Source organism: Pelodiscus sinensis, chromosome 2 (genome assembly GCF_052426305.1).
Source record: "Pelodiscus sinensis isolate ZL-2025 chromosome 2, ASM5242630v1, whole genome shotgun sequence".
Lineage (NCBI taxonomy): Eukaryota > Metazoa > Chordata > Testudines > Trionychidae > Pelodiscus > Pelodiscus sinensis.
In genome coordinates, this window is record NC_143053.1 from 199,762,842 (window position 1) to 199,784,270 (window position 21,429).

General features: G+C 44.4%; 1 protein-coding gene across 2 annotated transcripts in view; it reads right to left on the bottom strand.

Moving 5' to 3' along the window:
- Positions 1-21,429, bottom strand: part of SNX10 (sorting nexin 10) — a 60,670-nt gene that overhangs the window by 10,242 nt on the left and 28,999 nt on the right. The window contains exons 3-6 of one of the 2 annotated variants that reach the window (XM_089776654.1): positions 19,281-19,367; positions 8,628-8,714; positions 6,037-6,137; positions 4,761-4,859 (exon numbers count right to left, since the gene is read on the bottom strand). In XM_089776654.1, coding sequence (XP_089632780.1) covers positions 4,761-4,859; positions 6,037-6,128 — 191 coding nt within the window. In that variant the 5' untranslated portion in view covers positions 6,129-6,137; positions 8,628-8,714; positions 19,281-19,367. The remainder of the gene's footprint in view (positions 1-4,760; positions 4,860-6,036; positions 6,138-8,627; positions 8,715-19,280; positions 19,368-21,429) is intronic. The other variant, XM_075922175.2, reaches the window with a different exon arrangement.

A 21,429-nucleotide genomic window follows, 5' to 3' on the forward strand; every position in this document is an offset into this window, starting at 1 on the left:
TAGGCCCCACAAAAGGATGAAAAGGAAGAGAGTTAACAAAACTTAATATTAATAAAGATAATTTCTTGATTTTTTTCAATTCAGTAATGAGCTTTTCTGTTTGAATTTAAGAGAGAATTAAAGAGCTCTATAATACAGCAGCTTCAAGAATATTTCCAAGGGGAAATGTGTAATTTCCATCATTCCCAAAAAGCAATTTATTATTGAAAATCAGCAAACTGACATCTCGCTAATGCAGGCAAAGTTCTCAAACACCAATCTTAACAGTAACAAGGATCAAGTTCTATAGCTCTTTTGTCAATCAAAATAATGATTGCCCACAGGACAAGCAGGATCAGTCCAGGGAATATAGGATAAAGCCAGATTCATCCAACCCCAGCTTCCAGAATGAACTACAATGCTTTACTTCTGTTTCAAACTACAGGCCAAATCCTGGCCCTAGTTTATGTAGAAGGAAAAGCTGCTGAAACCCCAGATATCTAAGTAACTGGCTGTTCACAGAGCTAACTAATCCAGGGGATGGCGTGTGGTAGTAGGAAACAACAGAGCTCCACATCCATTCTCCAGGTGGGTTGTACAGAATGCATCAAGAGTGGGGATCGGCAAAGTGAGCCTCTTTTCCCTAACAGCCCTCCACAAATACTCACTAGGGATGTCAACGAGTAGTTGACTGAAAGATTAAGCCTAAACGTATTGGTTAATCTTGTCAACTACTCGCATTTCTGCCCCATCTTGCTGGATCTGTATCAGAGGCAGCAAGGGAGGGGGAAAGCAGGAGAGGGTGCTAGGGAGGAGCCGGCTTAACAGCCGGTTCCCCTCCAGTACAAGCTCCATGGTGCTGCCTGCCCTGCCCCCCTACCCTGCTGCCTCTATCAGGTCTGCTGTGGGCAGAGGCTAATGCGTGGTAGTAGCCACTGTCCACGGGAAGGAGAGGTCTGAGCTCCCCATTGACAGCGGCTGCTCTGCATCTCCCAGGGCAGCTTCTGTCCGTGGGGAGCTTGAACCACCACCAAGAACAGTGGCTGCTGCCACCCCGTGCTGTTGCCTCTGTATCAGAGGCCACAACGCAGCAGGCAGCCGGTCTACATGTTTTTTTTTAAACTGGCTCCCCTGGTGGACTAACTCCCATCTGCCACCCTGCACTGCTGCCTCTTATACCGAGGCAGCAGTCCAGGGAAGGAAAGGGGCTCCCTAGGAGTGGGGCCAAGAATGTACTGGCTGCCCCTGGGGACTATCGAATAGTTGTGTAACCGGTATTTTGTGTGGTTACACAACTATTCAATTATACGACAGGTAACATGCTTAATCCTCACTCCTGTCTCCTTTGGCTGCCCTTGGAGCTGCTGCAGTAACTCTCACACAGAAATGGGATGTAGGAAAAATAGAAAAGAGCTAGGGGATGGTGGGTTATATTTTCAAAAGTGATGAATTGATTGAGGAGCTCAAGTCCCTTTTTTCAAAAGACACTTAGGAAGCCAAGAGTCAATGAACAGTTTTTGAAAATTTTACTCATGGGCACATCTTCCTCAAACTGATTGGCTTTGGATCTCTGTTCTGCTCACTCCCATAAGCAAATGCTCATTAGGGGACTGTGTGTCATACTGCCTAACAGACATCCGTCGCCTTGTCCTGGCTAACAGCTCACTTTTACTGTTTTGGTCTGTAGGATCCCATTCAGTTTCTCTGCAACTGATTTTCCCTACTGCTCCCCCAAAACATAAGAGGCACCAAATTGCTGCATGGGGATGCATAATGGATGAGCATCTGTGTAAGTGCTACCTTGCTGCCTCAAAGGATGTTCTGTCTCCATCAGGGAGAAGTCATTTACAGATGGACAACATGGCAGCCCTGGGCAGCTGGTGAGGGCTCTGTGCTATAGGCACTGAGGGGCCCAAAATTTAAATCTAATGTACTAAGCAATGTCAAAAAAAAGTCCATAAATGTACATAATATCAAGGTAGAGGAATCTGAAAGACCCGTCTAACCATATGTCAGTGTGACTATTTTAAATGGATGGAGCATGTGTCATATTAAAAAAATCTGCAGTTATCCAGGGCTGGAATAATGCAGATCTCATGCTTGTCAATAAGTCACATAAATGCAGCTTCAGGGGGAAAAAAGTCACAACATTTTGTTCCAAAAATAAGGGGAAAAAAAACCACAATTTCCAAGCCAGAGGCATCTGGAGTAGCATCCTAGTTCAGCTAATGGAAAGAACCTTACTACAAACAGGGACATCTGACATTCCAGCCATCAGAGGGCAGCACCACATCATGTCAATGCTACGCCAATTCATCCTAGCACAACTATGCATTTTTAAAACTCCTTTCAAGTTTAGCTTTCCTCTTTGGCTGAGCATGTTTGGAAGAATGGTGGCACCTTTCATGCAGCAATGAAGCACAAACATCTAAAGCTTTGCTAGAGCAGGGGGAGAAAACATTTAAAAACTTAGATGCATTCAATACTAATCATTTTAATGTTCTTGGAGCAATGGCCTTGAATTGAAATGCTCAACATTCTCCTATCACAAGACTCAGTTAAACTACAGCTGAATGAAAGTACATCTTTATTTTAATGCCATTTCTGGAAACTACTGGGTGGAAATATTTTGGGTGCTGTAATAAGTTACTGTCGGGCAATCTGGGCTGACAACCATTTCTACAAGTTTCGTTTTAAAATTAGAGTATCTTTAAAAGTAACAATGATCCCACCACAGCAGAGAAAAGACTGAGAGCTCAGACATGGGTATGTGAACAACCACAGGCTTTCTTCGGCCTATCAGTATTCCCTACTCTTGAGCTGTTTTTAATCACTGAGGTTGAGGAGAAATCCCTAAATCCTCCTCTGCTTTTTGTATTAGTATCATTACCCTCCAGCAGCATCATAACTAAAGTCCAGGCCAATAACAACTAGATATGATTCTGGGCAGGAACAGATAAGACTGTTGCTGAAATGACTAATGGGGTCACTATAGACACACACCCTGTTCCCAGTAAGAGCACATTGCTAACACAGATTTTCCCTTGCTCTACTCAGCGGGAGCAAAGGGGACTTTGCTTAAAGCTATGTGATGCCAGCCAGGAAAAACATGTGCCAAAGGCATGGTAATGTGCTTAAAAATTCCTGCCTCTGTTACTACTGGCACAGCGCCAAGCTAGTAAGTGCTAAGGACACTGGCGTTCTAACCCTCATGTCATCTAACCACGCTCAAAGCAGCTCTAAACAAAATCATGGTTAAATAGCTGTCACCTGGAAGCAGCCTGACTTCACTAGTGCTCCCATCACTGCCACAGGGAATGGAACCGCACCAGTGCTAGCAATAGTGGGGCATTTTACAAATGGTAGAAAAATCCACTAGATGGTACCAACATGTTGTTAATAACAGGAGTTCTATCAAGGCTGATCTACTGGCTAGAAATGCACCACGACTCATGTGACCTAAGTTCTATTCCCAGCTCTACAGCTAGATGTTCAATCATTTTAGGCAGGTCTCTGTGCCTCAGTTTCACCATCTGTAAAATACTGACCTCCTCCATAAAGCACCTGGCAGGGGCAACTGGTGAGGGGGACACACAGGGGTGGAACACTAGTCATGTGACCCCCCCCCCCCCCCAGCCCAGGGAAGGGCTGGGATCATCCCTGTGAAACCCAAGCCCCACCTCTCCCTGCCCGTGCTCTTCCCATTCCATGCCTCTTCCTTGTCCTTGCTCCACCCCGCCCCACTTCGTCCCCCAATCAATGTGGCCTGGGGGAGTGGGGAAGCACCTGTAAGCAGGGGTCCAGCCTGCTCATACTCACCAGCAGCAGTGGAAGAAGAGGAACAATGCAGGCCTAGCTCATTCTGCTCCTCTGGCCGCCTCGCTCTTCTTCCTGCAGGTGAATGTGGGGGCAGTTCTGCCCCTCCCCCGAGTTATGCAGCTGGAGGAGTGGAGCAAGCTAGGGCCATGTCGATCTACTTCCCTTGCTGCTGCAGGTGAGTGCATGGGGCTAAATCCTTGCTGTGGGCACCAGCCCACCTTCCCCGCTAGTCCTCTGGGATACCCGTGCAAGAGGTGGCAAAGTCTGGTTCTATTGTCCAAGTCTACACTGGGGAAATTTATCCAAAATTTTTCTTCTGGTGTTATCAGCAGTTCAGCTGAAGGAGCGTTGGTGCTGGGGGAAGACTATTTTGACCATTGTTTTAGTTATGCCTGCTGGAATCAAGCTTATTTGGTATGGTGGCAAAAACGAGGCACACTCTGAGAGTGCCTTATCTACTCTAAGGGACACCAGCATAGGTGTTAACCACAGCCCCAACTGAACCAGCCATAACACTAGAGGGATATTTTTATCAGATTCCTCATTGCAGAGAGTTTCCCCAAGCCACTGTTTAAACAAAGTTTGCTAGAATGGTCTCAAATCTGGTTTCCTCACCATTGTAAACCAGTGCTAGTGCGTTCTTGAAAGCTAACAGATTTTGCCAGAAGAGTATTTTCAATCAAAATAATGCCACAAAATAATTTAAACATTGTGATGCTTTAAAAATGCCCATTTCCAATCAACAGACTGAAATATGCAGAACTTCAGGTGCAATTCTATTGCAACAGTTCAGCTGAAGTAGTATATAGGAAAACATGTCAATGAGAGACAGGAAATCTAAAAGGGCAATATATAATGCTTGCCACAAGATGGCTCTCATGTACCGGAGATGAGCTATGTTAATACAGCAAATTAGCAACTTCATTAAACAATAAAAAAACACGCTAACACGCAGTACTTACTTTTCAAGAAATTCTTGTAGACCCTGTCGACGATGGTCCACATGATGGGGATTATTCATATTAAAAAAGGGACTTTTAGATGGAAGTTCAGGTAATTGGCTTTAAAAAATAAAATATAGAGTTAAAACAAAAAAAAGTGAAGAAAAAAAGTTTATGCAAACGTAAGCATTCGTTAGGTTCCAACAAATCATGAGCTTAACTTAAAAATCATGAAATTTTAAAAGTAAGGAATTTGGGGTTCTTTCAATTTACTTTCTGGTTTTTCCTTGGGGGGGGGGGGGGTTGTCACATTTTCAAGCTTTTCCCTGAAGACATGAGAGATAGAAATTTACTAATTTTTTAAATGAAATCTGAAAATTTCACATAATCACCTAACTCCAAGGGCTGGGATTTTGAGACGAGGAGGGAAAAAATGGGTAGGTTTCCAATAAAATCAGGTGAATTGTCAACAAAAATTTAATTTTTAGGAAGATAATTACATCATCAGGCAAAAGCAAAAAAACAAAATCAAAATAACCACCTTGTAAATATAAAGCTATTCCAGTCTCTGCTGAATGGAGAGAGAAAAATTGATCTTTGTGTACACACTATCATTTTGGGAGGTACTCAGATACCCCAGTGATAAAGATATGATGAGACTCTAGGTATATAGACACCTAGATTCCATGGATTAACAACTGGTTCAGAAAAAATTACATTTCTATTATCTTTAATTGTTTATCAAAAATACTAGCTGTTCAAACTTGTATTTAACAAAATATAAGATTAGATGTTTAAAGCATTACTAGTTTGGTGAATAGTTACCAAAAGATAAAGGTGGAAACCCCATTGCTTGAGAGTGTAATTCCAGACCAGGCAGGGTATGTCTACACAGTAATAAAAACATGAGGCTTGTGTCAACTGACTTGGGCTCTCAGTTGAAAAATTGCTGTGTAAACATTCAGGCTTAGGCTGGAACCAAAGCTCCGGGACCCTGTGATGGTTCTAGCCTGAGCCTGAACATCTACACAGCAATTTTTGAGTCCCAGAGGTCAGGTCAGCTGTGGGGTTTTTAATTATCATGTATACCTGCCTGCAAAGCACTAGAAGCTATATGGTGGAGACCAACCTTACACTGGTAGGGTTGGAGGTATATGGAGTAAAGACTTTCCCAACTCTAATTTATATGATTGTGTAGTAACAGCTCACAACAGACAAAAATCCTACCCTTGTGTGTGTGTCATTTGCAGAGTATTAAACTTTCATGTGATGGAAGTTTAATAGAAGTGTTACTCACATTAGCACAGCATTCTTCTGAAGTTTCTGCCGAAGCCATACAAATTCTCGAAAGCGTCGTCTAACACAAGTTGTTTTCCTTGTAAAGCACATGCTATTTGTCTGTTGGGAAATGAGAATCGCTTTACTTGTAAATCCTTAAGTCTTAAGAAAGCAGCATAGATATTTGATACCCCAAAAAAAATGTACTGAGAGTTCTGTTTCTGAAAACTAAAGGACTGATTCCTATTTAGTTCAATACAAGATCTGTATAAACAGTGTTATTTTGAACCAGATCAGGACCAGTTTCTAACTTCTCTGGGCTCCAGGAACTTATTTTTCTTCATTTTGTTTTGAAAGCAAAGAATGACTATGATGAAGACATCAATTATAGCAGATCAAAAAGTTGGTCAAAATTATTTCCAACGGAAAACTCCAATATTTGCACACAAAAAAATCTGGTTTTTTTAAATAGCTCTGGTCATGATCCTGAAGCACTCACTCCTGAACATATACTTCCTTCAGTGCACAGTCCCAGTTAAATCACTAGGACCAGCATGAATACTTGCTACATAGGGAAAAAGCAGATATAAGGACCTCGCCCTTAGTTACCAGTTATTTGCCTGTTTGCCCTTACAGAGGGATGATTTCCACCTACACACATGTAATAAGTGCTGACAGGCTCATGGTTTATTTAGCAGTCACATGACTTTATGCTCTCAAACTCACATCGATAGCTGACTAAACATGTGAGATTTTTTTTTAAATTTATATTTCCCCCCCCAAAAAAAAAGAATAGGAAAAAGAGAGGGAACAAAACAGGGAAGCAGATGAGAGCATTATCTCAGTTTCCGTCTGCTATGAATTAATAAAAAACTCCTAAAACATCTGACCCCATCTGTCTGAGGTCCCTCTTCTTAAAAATGTTACCTGCTTTTTAGCTGCCAAATTAGCCAAGTTGTTGAGCCAAGTTTCTAACCCTGGAGGCAGCCTGCTCTGCCACCTAAACAATGAGAGTTCTTTAGCTACCAGCACTGCTGTAGAGAAGCAAGTTTTCCACGAAATTGAGAGTTTCCAAGCTGATGGGATATATCCCCACAACACAGTCCTGGGAAGTCATTTTTAAAGAGATATCCATTATCACATCATTCTTCTGCCTACTTCTAGTCAAAAGGATTGTATCCTGCGAGTCGGGAGACCCACATCTGCACATTGGGAAACCCACATCAACAGCAGTTTCTTTTGGTAAGGCTCATGCCATGTAATCTGTGCAGGGACCAGTATAAACTAACGATTTTCTGTTGGATTAACCTGAATGGTATGCACATGATAACATTTTTAATGCTTTGCATGGCATTTCTCCATTGGCTAAGATTCAAGAATATTTACAAATCTCTTCATTGCTTGTCACAAGCAATCTAAATTAAGGTTTTTGGCGCCAAAAAATTGTAACAAGCTATAACTAGTTAGGTGAACTATGAAGCACTCACAATATCTACAATAATTCTGGAATCTTTGGTGCTTCCAGCATAACAGGACCAAATATGTCCTTCAAGAGATGCTTGTACTGCAGGTAATGGAATGCAGATGGACAAGATAAGGTTGGAGTGCTTGGAATGGCAGAACTGAACCTCTGAGATCAACTGAGACACCCAAATTGTCCTCTTATGCATCCACTCTGTCCACATTACCAACTTCTTGTCAACTTTGCAACAATGGCCGCCCCAAAGTTCAACCTCCGTGTGAGACAAATTTTTTCTACCAGAGTGATCCATGTCTCTCTGGTAGTCAATATTGCAGGGGGTGCTTTAAAGTCCAAACAGTAATAGGTTGAGTCCAGTCATCTTGCCAACATGAGAGGATGGAAGATATTTTTCATACTGCGAGTAACAATCTCAGGATCTAGACTGAGGAAATTATTATGATCCCTTCTACATTTCACCCAAAAATATGCTAATGGAAGACTAATCAGCAATACTGAATTGAATGAAATGTATGGCAGACTTAAGAAATGTTACAATCACAATTTCATATGTATCCTTCTTAGAATGCAGTACTCTAATATTATAAGCATTGAAAAAACACTTTAAGTACCCAGATACACAGATTAGGCACAATGTAAATGTCTAGCTAGATACATTGAAATGTACACAATTATGACAATTATAGCTTGGTAGATAAAACAACTTTGGGAATTTTGCTTATGAAGCAAGTAATTGGATTATTCATTGAAAACAGAATTGCACAAACACAAAAGCTTTAAATCCAATGATTTTTGTTTCTATGAACAGACTAGTGACCATGCATAGTCTGCCATAGCAGTCTTTTGTTAAGAAATAGAAACATGAACAGTGTCCATCAGAGGACAGAGCATCCTAACTCAAACACATATGTGGGAAACTGTATATCATGATTGAACTCCCAATTCTGTTACAAGACTATTGGCAAGTCACTTGATCCATTACTTTGTTTCCACATCTGTAAAAGAAGCATAATATCTGCTAGTACTGTAAGGCTAAACTTATTACAATATCTGAAGTGATCACAGCCTTGAATAGAACATAAGTGCTACATAAGTGCAAAGTATTTTTACCGTGTTGCCTTTATACTTACATGAATGAATATCTCATAGTCCACATATGAATGCCAAGAATCTTCCTTCTGGATCCTAGGGTCCCGTACCAGGACAGTTACAAATTCCTGCAAATGCATAATAAATCAATTAATTTTAGAAGAACTCTGATTGCTTTGCTTTGATTGCTTTGTTTTTTCACTAATGACGGTGTTCAGCTGAACCACTGTTTTATTGAATGTTGCAATCCCTTAAAAGGGGAAGCAAAAAGCAATGAATCATCTGAACTACAGTACATGTCCGGGAAACTCCTTGCCACACAGCTAGACCAAAAGGGACATTTTCAAATTAAATAATATTGTAGATTTTTCAACACACTATATTCATGGGGACTCAGTGATCTGAGTGACAACAAACTGATTAGCTAACTTGTAAATTACAGATTAAAAATACTTGTGCAGCTATTTTTTTCAAACAACTCCCATTCCATTACATAAGAGGCTCTACAAATAGTCCATGGTATAGAACACATGATTATTATATTTTATTAGAAAAAAAGTCTACATTTCTTCATCACTCTATAATTTTTCTTTTAAAAAAATCAATATTTTCACAATCAAGATCTCAGAAATTAAGATCTATAAATGCTTAACACCCGCTCAAAGAGGCCGGGATTGTCTCTTTCCTATGAGCTAGAGATCATATCTTTGCGATCCACACCAGAGTAAGGAGCAACACATCACTGGCTGCTCCAGAGCAGCACAAGGTAGCAATGTCATCGTGTAGATGACTACATGATTAACCGATAAGCCTAGGCTTATCGATTAATGTTGCCTGCTCACGCTTCCTCTGCTCTTGCTGCCTCACAGAGGCAGCGGGGGAGAGCGGGAATGGTGCTTGTGAGGAGCTGAATTAAAAGCCAGCTCCCCACAAGCACCAGATCCACATCCCCCTCTCCCCCAACCCCATGCTGCTGCCTCTGATAGAGAGGCAGCAGCGCGGGAAGGGGGTGGGGTAGGCTGAAGCCAATACATGCGGAGAGCCGGGAGGGACACGGGAGACTGCCGCGAAGCAGCCTCTGTACATGGCGGGCCCTAGCTCCCCATAGACAAAGGCTGCTCCACATCCCATAGAGCAGCATCTGTCCACAACAAGCCTGGATCTGCCCTGGACAGAGGCTTTTCCACAGCAGTAGCAGCCCCTGTTTCGCTGGGGGTCCAAGCTCCATGCAGACAGAGGCTACTCCACAGCAACAGTCTCTGTTTGCGGGGAGCTCAGACTCCCCCACTGCTGCCACCCATCTCAGAGGGAGCAACACAGGGCAGCAGGTAGCAGGTCTGCGTCAGAAGCTGGCTTTTGAACTGGCTCCCCTGATGGACCGGCTCCCACCTGCCACCCTGCACTGCTGCCTCTGATACAAGCAGCATTCTCTGTCCATGGAGCAGCCTTTGTTTGCAGGGAACTTGGGCCCTCAGTGGACAAGGACTGCTGCTGTCACAGAAAAGCCTCAGTCTGTGGCAGGTCTAGGCTCACTGTGGACAGAGGCTGCTTTGCAGCAGTCTCCCTTCTATCCCCCACCCTGTGCGTATTGGCTCCAGCCTCCTGGGGCTATCGAATAGTCAAGTAACCACTAAGATTTCATGTGGTTACACAACCGTTCAGTTACATGATATCTAACATCCCTAGCACAAGGACAGATTATGCTTTGTAAAGTCAGTTTCTCTCACAGGTGCTCTGTGGAGGGATGTCTACAGCCACCTGTCACAGCACATGCTCCCTGATGCACCACAAATTCTAATACCAGTGCAAATGGGATGCATCATACCACTATACTGCCTTGGTAGCATTTTACATGGGTGTCCATGGCACAATGCAGAGAATCAGAGACCTTAAACTTACGGCTATATTATCAGCTGTGTAAACTGGCACAGCTCCACCGAAGTCAACAAACCTGTGATGATATAGTCTCTTTCCCCCTTGCCTATCCGCCTGAACGTCTAATGGCTCTTTAGAGCCCATTTCTCCCTGCACACAGAAAGTGGCAGTACAGTGCATTGTCCTCAGGGAATAAGGGACACATGCCCCCCTCAACTTCCTTGGCTGGTTTGTGGAATGGACTATGATGTAATCCAATGTACAGAGAGTGCCCAGCAGAATGGAATCTCAGTTAGGACAGGGGTCTTTGGACAATACTACACTATAAATAAGTACTGTTAATAATGATAGAAATGTAGCCGTGTTAGTCTGGGGTAGTTGAAGCAAAGTGCAGGACAATGTAGCACTTTAAAGACTAACAAGATGGTTTATTAGATGATGAGCTTTCGTGGGCCAGACCCACTTCCTCAGATCAAATAGTGGAAGAAAGTAGTCACAACCATATATACCAAAGGATACAATTAAAAAAATGAACAAATATGAAAAGGACAAATCACATTGCAGAACAGAAGGGGGATGCGGGGTTTCCTCCCCCTTCCCACCCCCCCGCATCCCCCTTCTGTTCTGCAATGTGATTTGTCCTTTTCATATTTGTTCATTTTTTTAATTGTATCCTTTGGTATATATGGTTGTGACTACTTTCTTCCACTATTTGATCTGAGGAAGTGGGTCTGGCCCACGAAAGCTCATCATCTAATAAACCATCTTGTTAGTCTTTAAAGTGCTACATTGTCCTGCATTTTGCTTCTACTGTTAATAATAGCTGTGGGAGACTGAAGAAATGCCAACACTCTCACTTAACATTTCTGGTAGATCCTACATCACATCAGGGAAACTGGTATAGCAAACCCTAAAATCATATGTGAATATTAAAGTAGTTCCTTTAAAATACAAATATTTGGCAGTATGTTTATGGAAGTTTTTGCAATGCTTTCATCTAGTCTAGCAATAGGCAACCACAATTAGGAAGTGGGTCAGGTGAGTGGCCCTCTATCTCAGTGGGCTGCATGAGGTCTGTGAAGCCCCTCCCCAATACTCATCTTGTGCACTGCAGCACTGGAGCCCAACACTTGCGTCTCCCCCACCCTACAGCACTTTCAGAGCACCATAAATCTGCTGATTTGTGCTCTGTCCTCACTCCTTCCTCTCCCTCCCTCCCAGAGCTGGAGTGCCAAGAACAGCTGATTTGCCACATTCTAAGCCTGGGAAGGAGGGGGAGGAGCAGGGACAGAACATGAATCAGCTGATTTGTGTGTCTGAAAATGCTGGGAGGGAGAGGGAGCAAGTGTTGGGCTCCAGTACCCCACTGTGCAAGAGGTGTGTGCGGGAGGGCAGCAGATGGGGGCTGCAGGCCACAGGAAGAACTCCAGTGGGCTGGAGGTTGCCCCCACTGCCTTAGTCTCTAGTGTAAGTGGTTATACTGGTATAAAAGTGCATATAATAGTGTTTGCACCAACACAAGGTATGCTGATATAAACACCTCTGTAAATACCACTTTGATTTCATCCATACTAAGGGATTGCACTGATTCTTCCTATCAATTTAGTAAAAATCAGAAGAAAAAAACAAAGCTAGAGAAGCCTTCAAGACAGAGAATGGATACTTGAGTCCATTGGAAATGCTTTAGAAATGCTCTAAATCACATATATAAATAAAGGAAAAAAATCCCTTTAAGCTGTACTTTTGAGGAGTGGGAGAAAAAACAGGAAGCAGATAATTGCATCAACTCTGCAGGTAAGTGAAACAATTCTGGGAAGAGGAACAGAGTTACTGACAATCATGAACTTATCTTAGAAGTAAGTGGTGTTAAAAATGCAATGGTCTATTTAGAAAAAATACATATTTTGCATAGAGAAGGCTAGACTATCAGTTGATGTGATTTTTACAGGTTGAACCTCTCTCGTTCGTCTAGCACCCTTGGGACCTGACTAGTGCCGAACCAGAGAATTTGACAAATTATGGGAGGTCAATTTTGTCTAGCAGCAATACCAACACTTCCACTGCTTACTAGGTCTCTTAAACATGTAAGGGAAAAATTAGAGCTAAATTACAGCACAGAACACTGAGGAATGGTGGCTGTAAACAAACTTTATAGGACCACAGGAAACTTGGCCACACCCATTATAAGTGGGCATCCAGCTAACTAAAATCATGCCAGACCATCGATGTTGCCGGACCAGAGAGGTTCAATCTGTAGTTCAATAGAGAGCCACACTGAGTGACATTTGCTGAAGGTCTGGCCTAGAATTCTGAACTTATAGAAAGTTACACTTTTCAGAAACCAAAAGTACTGACACACAGAGTTCTGAAAAATATTTCTATCCCCAATCCGCAGATACCAGAAAAGACTTCTTTATTCTTCAGCTGAATTCCTTTCTGCCCCCAAACCATGCACATCTATATACCCCCAGCGCCAAACTGCTAACTAGTTAAACAAGTGGATGCTATGAGAGGAAAAGAGGTCTATAGACTGACATGGCAGTTGTGCATCATGTGCAGCAGAGGCACATTTGTGGTCTGGATTAAATAATTCACCACGTGGAAAAATTGTTTCATGGTAATTCCATTCCCTCTTTCAGCACCAGACAAACATTCAGCACCTGATGCTCCATTGCCCAGCATCTTGTGCAGCTTTTAACAGCAGCACAAACTGTCTGTAACACACGATTATTCTGATCTGGCAGCATTCTACACAGGTGTCAGTGACACAATGCAGAGCATCAGAGACCATAACCTAATGGCCAGATTCTCAGCAGTGTAAACTGGCACAGCTTCACTGAAGTCAACAGACCTATGATAATGATATTAGCCAGTTCAGGATCTGGCTCTTAGGTTTGAAGACATATCACCTCTGGGGTAACCACAGTTTTAAACTGGAAAAACATCACACAGCTGGAAGATGCACTAGGAGAATTGGGGGTGGAGGTTGGAGCAGTGTTCTCTCTCCAGAACAGAAGAACTCAATATATAAAGACCAGACAGGAGAAAAGTTCACAACTCAGCCCCAGTGTCTACACTGCATTTTCAATCTCCAGTCAAATCATATTTTACTGTCTGTGTCTTCCTCCCCATGCCTACATTTTGCTCTTCTCCTGATAGATTTTCTGTTTCTTAATCTTGTTTTGTCTTCTGTTTGAGTTTTTCATTTGCTCCTCACCCGTCTAGCTCCCTGCTCCATTTTAATGATATGTACATTTTTACTCTTCTCCAACAAGCTGTTCTCTCTTCCCTCATCTCCCAAATGCATAGCTTCAGCTAGCTGAAAGAAAAGGTCTTCATCAGGAACTGGGTTACTGTTCTCACTTCCCCCTAAAGGCTTCCAACACTGTAGGCAAAAGAAATTGAAGTCTTCTTGCAATCTGATCTTTGACTCCTTTCCTTTACCCTTCATAATCATCTGGTCATAACACTTCCTTATACATACGTTCCCCAAATTAAAGTTTATTGGGAAATAATGTAACTCCCCCTCCCTTTGCAACAGATCAAAAAAGTCTTGCAAGTAAAATGTTACTTGCAAAATCTGTTGTTCCAGAGTATTGACCATTTTGGGTAAATACAGGCAGTCCCCGAGTTACGCGGATCGGACTTACGTCGGATCCGCAGTTACGAACGGGGATTTTCTCGCCCCGGAGGACTGGAGCAGCGGGACGCCTGGTCCCACCGCCCGCCTCCTCCGGGGCGAGAAAAGCTGCTCCCTGTCTCCCTGGTCTGCTGGGGGAGCCAGCAGACCAGGGAGACGGGGAGCAAAGCGGCGGAGGACCCGGGGCCGGTCCCGCGGCGCTTCCAGCTGATTTGGAAGCGGCCGCCGCCGCGGGTGCGGGTCCGGCCCCGGGTCCTCCGCCGCTTTGCTCAGCGTCTCCCTGGTCTGCTGGCTCCCCCAGCAGACCAGGGAGACGTGGAGCAAAGCCCGGGGCCTGTGGTAGAGCAGGTGGGGCGCTGCCGGTTGGTCCCGCAGCACCGCTCCTTGGCGCTACTGGACCAACCCGGCAGCACCCCAGCTGCTCTGCCCCAGGAGTCCTGATTCAGCCGCTGCTGATCAGTTTCAGCAGTGGCTGAATCAGGACGCCTGGGGCAGAGCAGCTGGGGTGCTGCTGGGTTGGTCCAGTAGCGCCGAGGAGTGGCCGGGCTACTGGACCAACCCAGCAGCACCCGAGCTGCTCTGCCCCAGGCGTCCCCAAGTTAGCCGCTGCTGAAACTGACCAGCGGCTGACTACAGGAAGCCCGAGGCAGAGTTGCTCTGCCCCGGGCTTCCTGGAATCAGCTGCTGATCAGTTTCAGCAGCAGCTGACTTGGGGACGCCTGGGATTCTTAAGTTGAACCTGTATGTAAGTCAGAACTGGTGTCCAGATTCAGCCGCTGTTGAAACTGATCAGTTTCAACAGCGGCTGAATCTGGATGCCAGTTCCGACTTACATACAGATTCAACTTAAGAACAAACCTACAGTCCCTATCTTGTACGTAACCCGGGGACTGCCTGTAATGAATATTCACTAACAGGTGCTATGGTGTGACACCTACATGTTCTCTCTCAAAAGATTCTATTACTCAGTCTCCAAATACCCCCAAACCAACACCCCAACCATTTTATGCCCAATTTTTAATTCATCCTTAACCTCTTTGATCTCTCAGTAGGGCAATAGTACACCAGCTAGACAGTCTAGTTGTATATTGTTTTACAGAATGTATGTTAATGTATTTTATGTATTATATAATATAATGTAGAATGTATTTCATATTCTATTTGTATACCTAACAAAATAAGAACTGGGTTCGGTGGTGGTTATGTAGCTGAGTAACTGTGGTATAGCTTATTATAAACCTAGTTTTCTATGAGGAAGTGTAGCAAAGAGCTAATTCAAAACACAGCTCATTATACCATTTTAATGAACATAGTGTGAACTAGGGATGTTAAATATTGTTTAACTCAGAACTACTCAACACGCAGCCCGTGCCCTGTTTGTTTGCGGCCCACAGTGCAGTTTGGGTTTACGTGAGGTTCAACACGCAGCCCACGGGTGGGAGCCAAAACAAAAAAATAGTCAATATAATAGTCTTCTGTTGATATCTGTTTTAATAGTTAAATTCCCTGCCTCTGTCCCAGGCATCCCCAAGAGCAGCTGCGGTGCTGCCAGGTTGGTCTTGCAGCGCTGAGGGGCAGCGCTACCGGACCAACCCGGCAACACCCCAGCTGCTCTGCCACAGGCGTCCCCGATTCAGCCGCTGTAGAAACTGTCCAGCAGCGGCTGAATCGGGGATGCCTGGGGCAGAGCTGGACTATCGGAAGAGGGGGCTATGAGGGGTCTGAGGTGGCATCCCCCCACCCCACCCCAGACCCCTTATAGCCCCCCCTTCTGATAATCCGGCATATCTGATAATCCGGCACCCCCGGGTCCTAAAGGTGCCGGATTATCAGAAGTTTACTGTAAATGGAAGAGAAAGAAAAATGTACAGCATTTCCTAAGATATATGAAATGTTCAGTATTAGTGACTTGGCTCCAAGAAATGTCTATACTATTCTTTTCATCTAAAAATATTTCTCTCCATTGCAAAGATTGGCACAGCCCCACTGCTGAGAGAAACAAGGAACCAGTGACATTATTACTACCATGTTGTCTAGAAAGGGAGCATTCCAGCCAGTGCCGGACCAAGCCATACTTGTGTCCCGGGCAGCGGGCGTGCGGCGCATGTGCGGCCCCAGCCCTGGGTGTGCGGCACCTGATTGACATGATAAGGGGCGCTGCGCTCTCGGGCGTGCAGCACATGTACGGCCCTGCCCCCGGGCGCCAACCTATGGGGGCGCCTCACTGAAGTAGTAAGGGGCACTGTGCGCCTGGCGTATGCGCGGCCCTGCCCCCGAGTACGTGGCGCCCCTTATCACTTCAATCAGGCGCCCCCCATAGGTTGGCGCTCCGGGCAGCTGCCCGGCTAGCCCCCCACCCTTAATCTGGCCCTCATTCCAGGCACATTGGGATGCATCTGCATGACATAATGGACACAATTCAGGTGGCTTTTACACACTAGCAATCACAGCTGCTTCCCCTGGTGGAGCTGCACTGGTGTTGGCAATGGTGGGAACTATGTAGGAGAAAAAACTAACGTCTACATAGCCACTGAACACTGAAGGTATCAGGAGAGTTCTTGATATAATTAGTCAAAAGGGAGAGAATATATTGCAAAAGGAACTGAAGCAAATGCAAGAAACATTCTTATGGTTTGCTTCTGCTGCCTATTTCATTCGTTGATAAATGGCAAAACAGGTGCTATGTACAAAGTTTGAGAGCAAAAGCACTCGGTCTCTGAGAAAGTATAAACAGCATGAAGTAGTAATGCAGGGACTACACTTGTACTCCTAAGTAGAATATCTGCCATGGAAATGGTTATCTTTAAAATGGTAAAAATTACTGTGAAGGGGAGGGGGGGAATCTCTCATTGTTCAGCAGTATTTTTAATTTGACTGTGGTTTCAGTCAAACAACTGTAGTGAGGAAAATAGCAGGTGATAACCTCATGTTCTAAAGTGTCTGAAACCACAACATACTCATCTGCTTATTCACCAATGCCAGTCTAGTCATTTTCCATGAAAGTTCCTAAAAAAATCCAATCCGTTTGCCTATTATTAGCAAAATAGTGACCTAACTTCCAGGATGAAAATGGCTCTATAGCCATCACAGTTCTCTAATGCCATTCCAGCACTCCTGTTACTGTTATAATACATGTTCAATTCACTTTAGCGAGTCTCTCGTATAGCAGATCTAATTCATCTTTTTAAAATTCAAATGTTTCATATTGTCCTCCAAAGTAGCCAATGGAACTACTTCGACAAATATAATGGAAATCTGCTATTTTTCCACCTAAAATACAATAAAACGATAGGTGAAAAGGGAGGATTTGGTTCCAAAAGAACGGTCTTATTTTGAAGACAGGGCCTAATTGTGTCTTAATTTTCCAAATTGTGCCAAAGACCTGGATATAGATTTAGGAATGTAACATCCCGTTTAATTAGTTATAACAGGAGCAGCTCCCCTGCCCACCATGATCAGGATGGAGCAGCCGCCCTCTCCGCCCCTCCTCCCCCACTATGGGCAGGGACTGCTCTGGCTTGGCTGGAGCACCACCACCCCAACAATGGGCCGTGTGAGGTTGAACCTGCCCCCAGGTCATGGCAGGGAAGAGGCTGCTCCCGCCCCCCACTGGTTAACCATAACCAGTAGGCATCACCTGGAAATGGTGATGCTCACCAGTTAACCATTCACATCCCTACATAGGTTCACAGAAATTTATGGCTGGAAGAGATTGTGAGAAGTCACCTAGTCCATACCTACATAGTGAAGTATACCTAGACCATCTAGAATAGATGTCTGACTAAACTCTATATGATACAGAAGCAGCAAGGGGGGGCGGGGATCGACTCAACTATCTGATAAGCATTTGCTTATCGAATAGTCGAATAGTCCTTCACATCCTTAGTCCCAGCCTCCCCCAGTCTGAAGCCTCCTCCCTCACCCCATAGAGTTGCCAGCCTCAGCGCAGGACAGGGAGCAGCATGGCCAAAGTGGCCCCAATGCCGGGAGGACAGGCAGCATGGCATGGCTCCAAGCCTGCCTGCCCAAGCCTGTGGCATGGGAACAGCAGGCTGGAGGAGACTTGGAGGTGGAGCATGGGCTGTTTTTGCTTTCCTGTGCCTATGATACCCACCACCTATGCCTGCAGTAAAACAAAGTGGTAAGAGCCAATGTGTGGCTGGCTACACACCCAGAGTGACTTACATGCTGGAGGCTATTTGTGAGCAGTCCACACTGGAGGCTACAGCAGCAAAGCAGTGCAAAGTGCATCCCAGGTTGGAAGGCAGGGGAACATAGCTGCTCATTAGTCTGGGTATGTCACAACTATGTTTGTTCTTCTACAGTCCTTGGGACCTTTCCCATCCTCCATGAGTTCTCAGAAGTAATTATTAGTGGCTCCAAGATTGCTTCAGCTAGCTCTTTAAATATCCTCGGCTGAATTGCATAGATTTCAAGGCCAGAATAATCCAGACTGAACTTCTGTATAACATGAGCCATAGAACTGCTCAGAATTATTCCTGCAACATAATTTTAGAAAAACTTCCAATCTTAATTTTTAAATGTTCAGTAACCACAGCCCTGGGTAAATTGCTCCTTTAAAAAAAAACTTTCAACTTTCACCATTAAAAGTTTACACCTTAGTCACTGTCTAAATTTGTCTAGAGTCAACTTCCAGCTATTGGATCATGTTATACATTTGTTTGATAGACTGAAGACCCCATAATCAAATATTTGTTCCACATGTAGGTCCTTACAGATTAAGCAAGTCACCCCTTAACTTTCTCTTTGTTAAGCTGAGTTGATTGAGCTCCTCCCCGAGTCTATTACTATCGGGCTTGTTTTCTAATTCTTTACTCATGTGCATAGCTCTTCTCTGAACCCTTTCCAATTTATCAACATCCTTCTTGACTTGTGGACACAGCCACTATTCCAGCAGTAGTAGCACCACTGCAGGGCTGACAGTGGGGGCTCAGCAAACAATTCCTTTCTGTTTGTCAGAATCAAATCTAAAATGACTGCCTCACTTGTTACTTTCTCTGGCTTCTGAAACAAATAGTTGTCCTCAGCTGTGATAGAGATGTGTTACCCACACTCACGCTGAAGGGATTCACATAGGCCAAAGGGTGTGATCAATGTGACAGGTTGCAAAGTGCGCTCTCATAAATGTCTCGCATTTTGCAACCTAAGGGATACTCACCTGTGTGGGAACAGACAGCGCTTCTATATGATCAGGGAGCTGGTAGCAAAAAGGGGACTACTAGGAGGAGAGTTGCAATCACTTTCCCTAGGACAAGGAAAAGAAAGGATTTGGCCCAAGAGGAAGGGTTTGTCTAGCAGGCCCAGAGACAGAGGTTTAGCTAGAAGGGTAGACAATGCAAGCTTGGGATAGGCATTAGGCCAGGCATGTCCAAAGTCCGGCCCGCGGGCCAATTGCGGCCCGTGTTCCGATTTAATACGGCCCCCGCTTCCCTCCCCCTCTTCTGGCTCCCCGGCACTCTTTTGAACTGGCGCGCCCAGCGCGCCGCTTCCGACCGCACCGCCGCCGCCGCCCATGGTCTCCGCGGTCCTAGAGCCTGCCCTGTAGGGCACGTCCGCAGCCCCGCTCGGCTGCGGGTTCGCCCTGCCCCCGGGCCGCCGTGAGGCCGGCGTGCCCTGCGCTCTCCGCCCGCCTCCAACCCTGCAGGCCCTCCGCCTTGGGGCTGAGAGTGCGGGGACGGCCCTCACGCATGTTCACTTCTTCAAATCTGGCCCTCTTTGAAAAAAAGTTTGGACACCCCTGCATTAGGCAATGTAGAAACTATCCATTCGCCAGTCAACAGAAAAAAATATCAGCATGGTACTTCAGGAACCCTACAGCAAAACTAGGTTTATTCTTCAGTTGTATCAACTCAACTTTCACATAGTTTCTGTTTTTGCCCTGCCTTGTTAAATGGAAATGTTGGGTTAATTTAAGCCAATAGGTTAGTTGTCATTCAAATCCATAACCATAGATACATATTTTAATTGTAAAGTAAAGCTGTATGCATGAGTGACTCTCTTAATTCACTTTAATGTCACAATGGCTCTTTGCCAAGGCCTTTTTATGAGAAAGATCCATCAACTATTATAGATCACAATGGGCACTTAAAACCCAGTCTCAAGTGGAAAGCAATTAAAATGGGGAACTCTCCTGCCATTTTCTTATCTCTCCTTAGATTTATTAACTTAACTTTATTAAGGTAATTTTTTAACAAGGAAACTGTTCTCAATCAATTCTCTGAGAACTAAAGATTATGGCCAGCAGGAAGCGAGCAGAGCCAGATGTTTTGAATCGCTTACAGGATTATAAACTCTTTGGGGCAGGGACCATCTTTTTGTTCAGTTTGCACAATGTGCAGCACAGTGAGGCCCTGGTCTATGAGTGTTTCTAGGTGTTACAATAATACAAGTAACAAAGGAAATACATAGATTCCATGGTGGTAAAAATAGGAAGTTCCTGCTACACTACAGTTCTACCATTGCTCCCACCAGTACAGCTGCACCAGTAAATAATTGGGATCCCATTTCACACCAAGACTGAGACTCAGGGAGAATATTCTCTAGTAATAGAACTGACACAAGTTAATTTCCCTGTCCCTAATCTCATTGTTTAGGTTAGCAAGGGCTGGAAGAATTCAGTGAGGAGTGTTTAATTGGTCATCAAAAATCTCTCTGGCCAATTAGGGAAGAGTTTTGGATTAAGTTTCATCCCACCTATCCTCCTTAGCAGAAGTAGGGATAGGATTTGTGTGGGAATGAAGCAGTGTTGTAAAAGCAAGATTTAAAATACCCCACTAGTCATTAGTTGACCTTCAGGTATGTGAAAGCTTCCTCTTTGGAAGAGAGTTATCATTGCAAATTAGACTTTATACATAAAATGATTTCTACAGCTCAGATTCACTGTTAGTTGACTCATATGTGTGCCTGCGTTTGTATATAATGTAGCAATTGCATATAGGCAAGGAAAGGTTGGGGGGTGTTAGTTTTTTAAGGAAACTAAATGGACTTGAGTTAATCCATGGCCTCTTGAGTCAACAGTGTTCATCTTGAGAAGACTTCTGGGAAGCCCAATACAAAAAGAACCACCACCCAGCACACAGGCAGCATCCTCCACACATGCCCAGTGGGCTGTCCTGGATGCCTCCATCGTGGTTGGTTTTGGCTTAGTGCATCACACTCAGATCTGGTACGCTGTCTCCAGAAGCAGCCTAGGTGCCCAAAGCCAGGAGCCATTAATCCAGCCTGATGATGTAGGAACTACTGGCAGTGGCAGAGACTTGCTCTCCACCATTCTGAAGATGACATCAGCTGGAGGAAAAGTGTGCTGC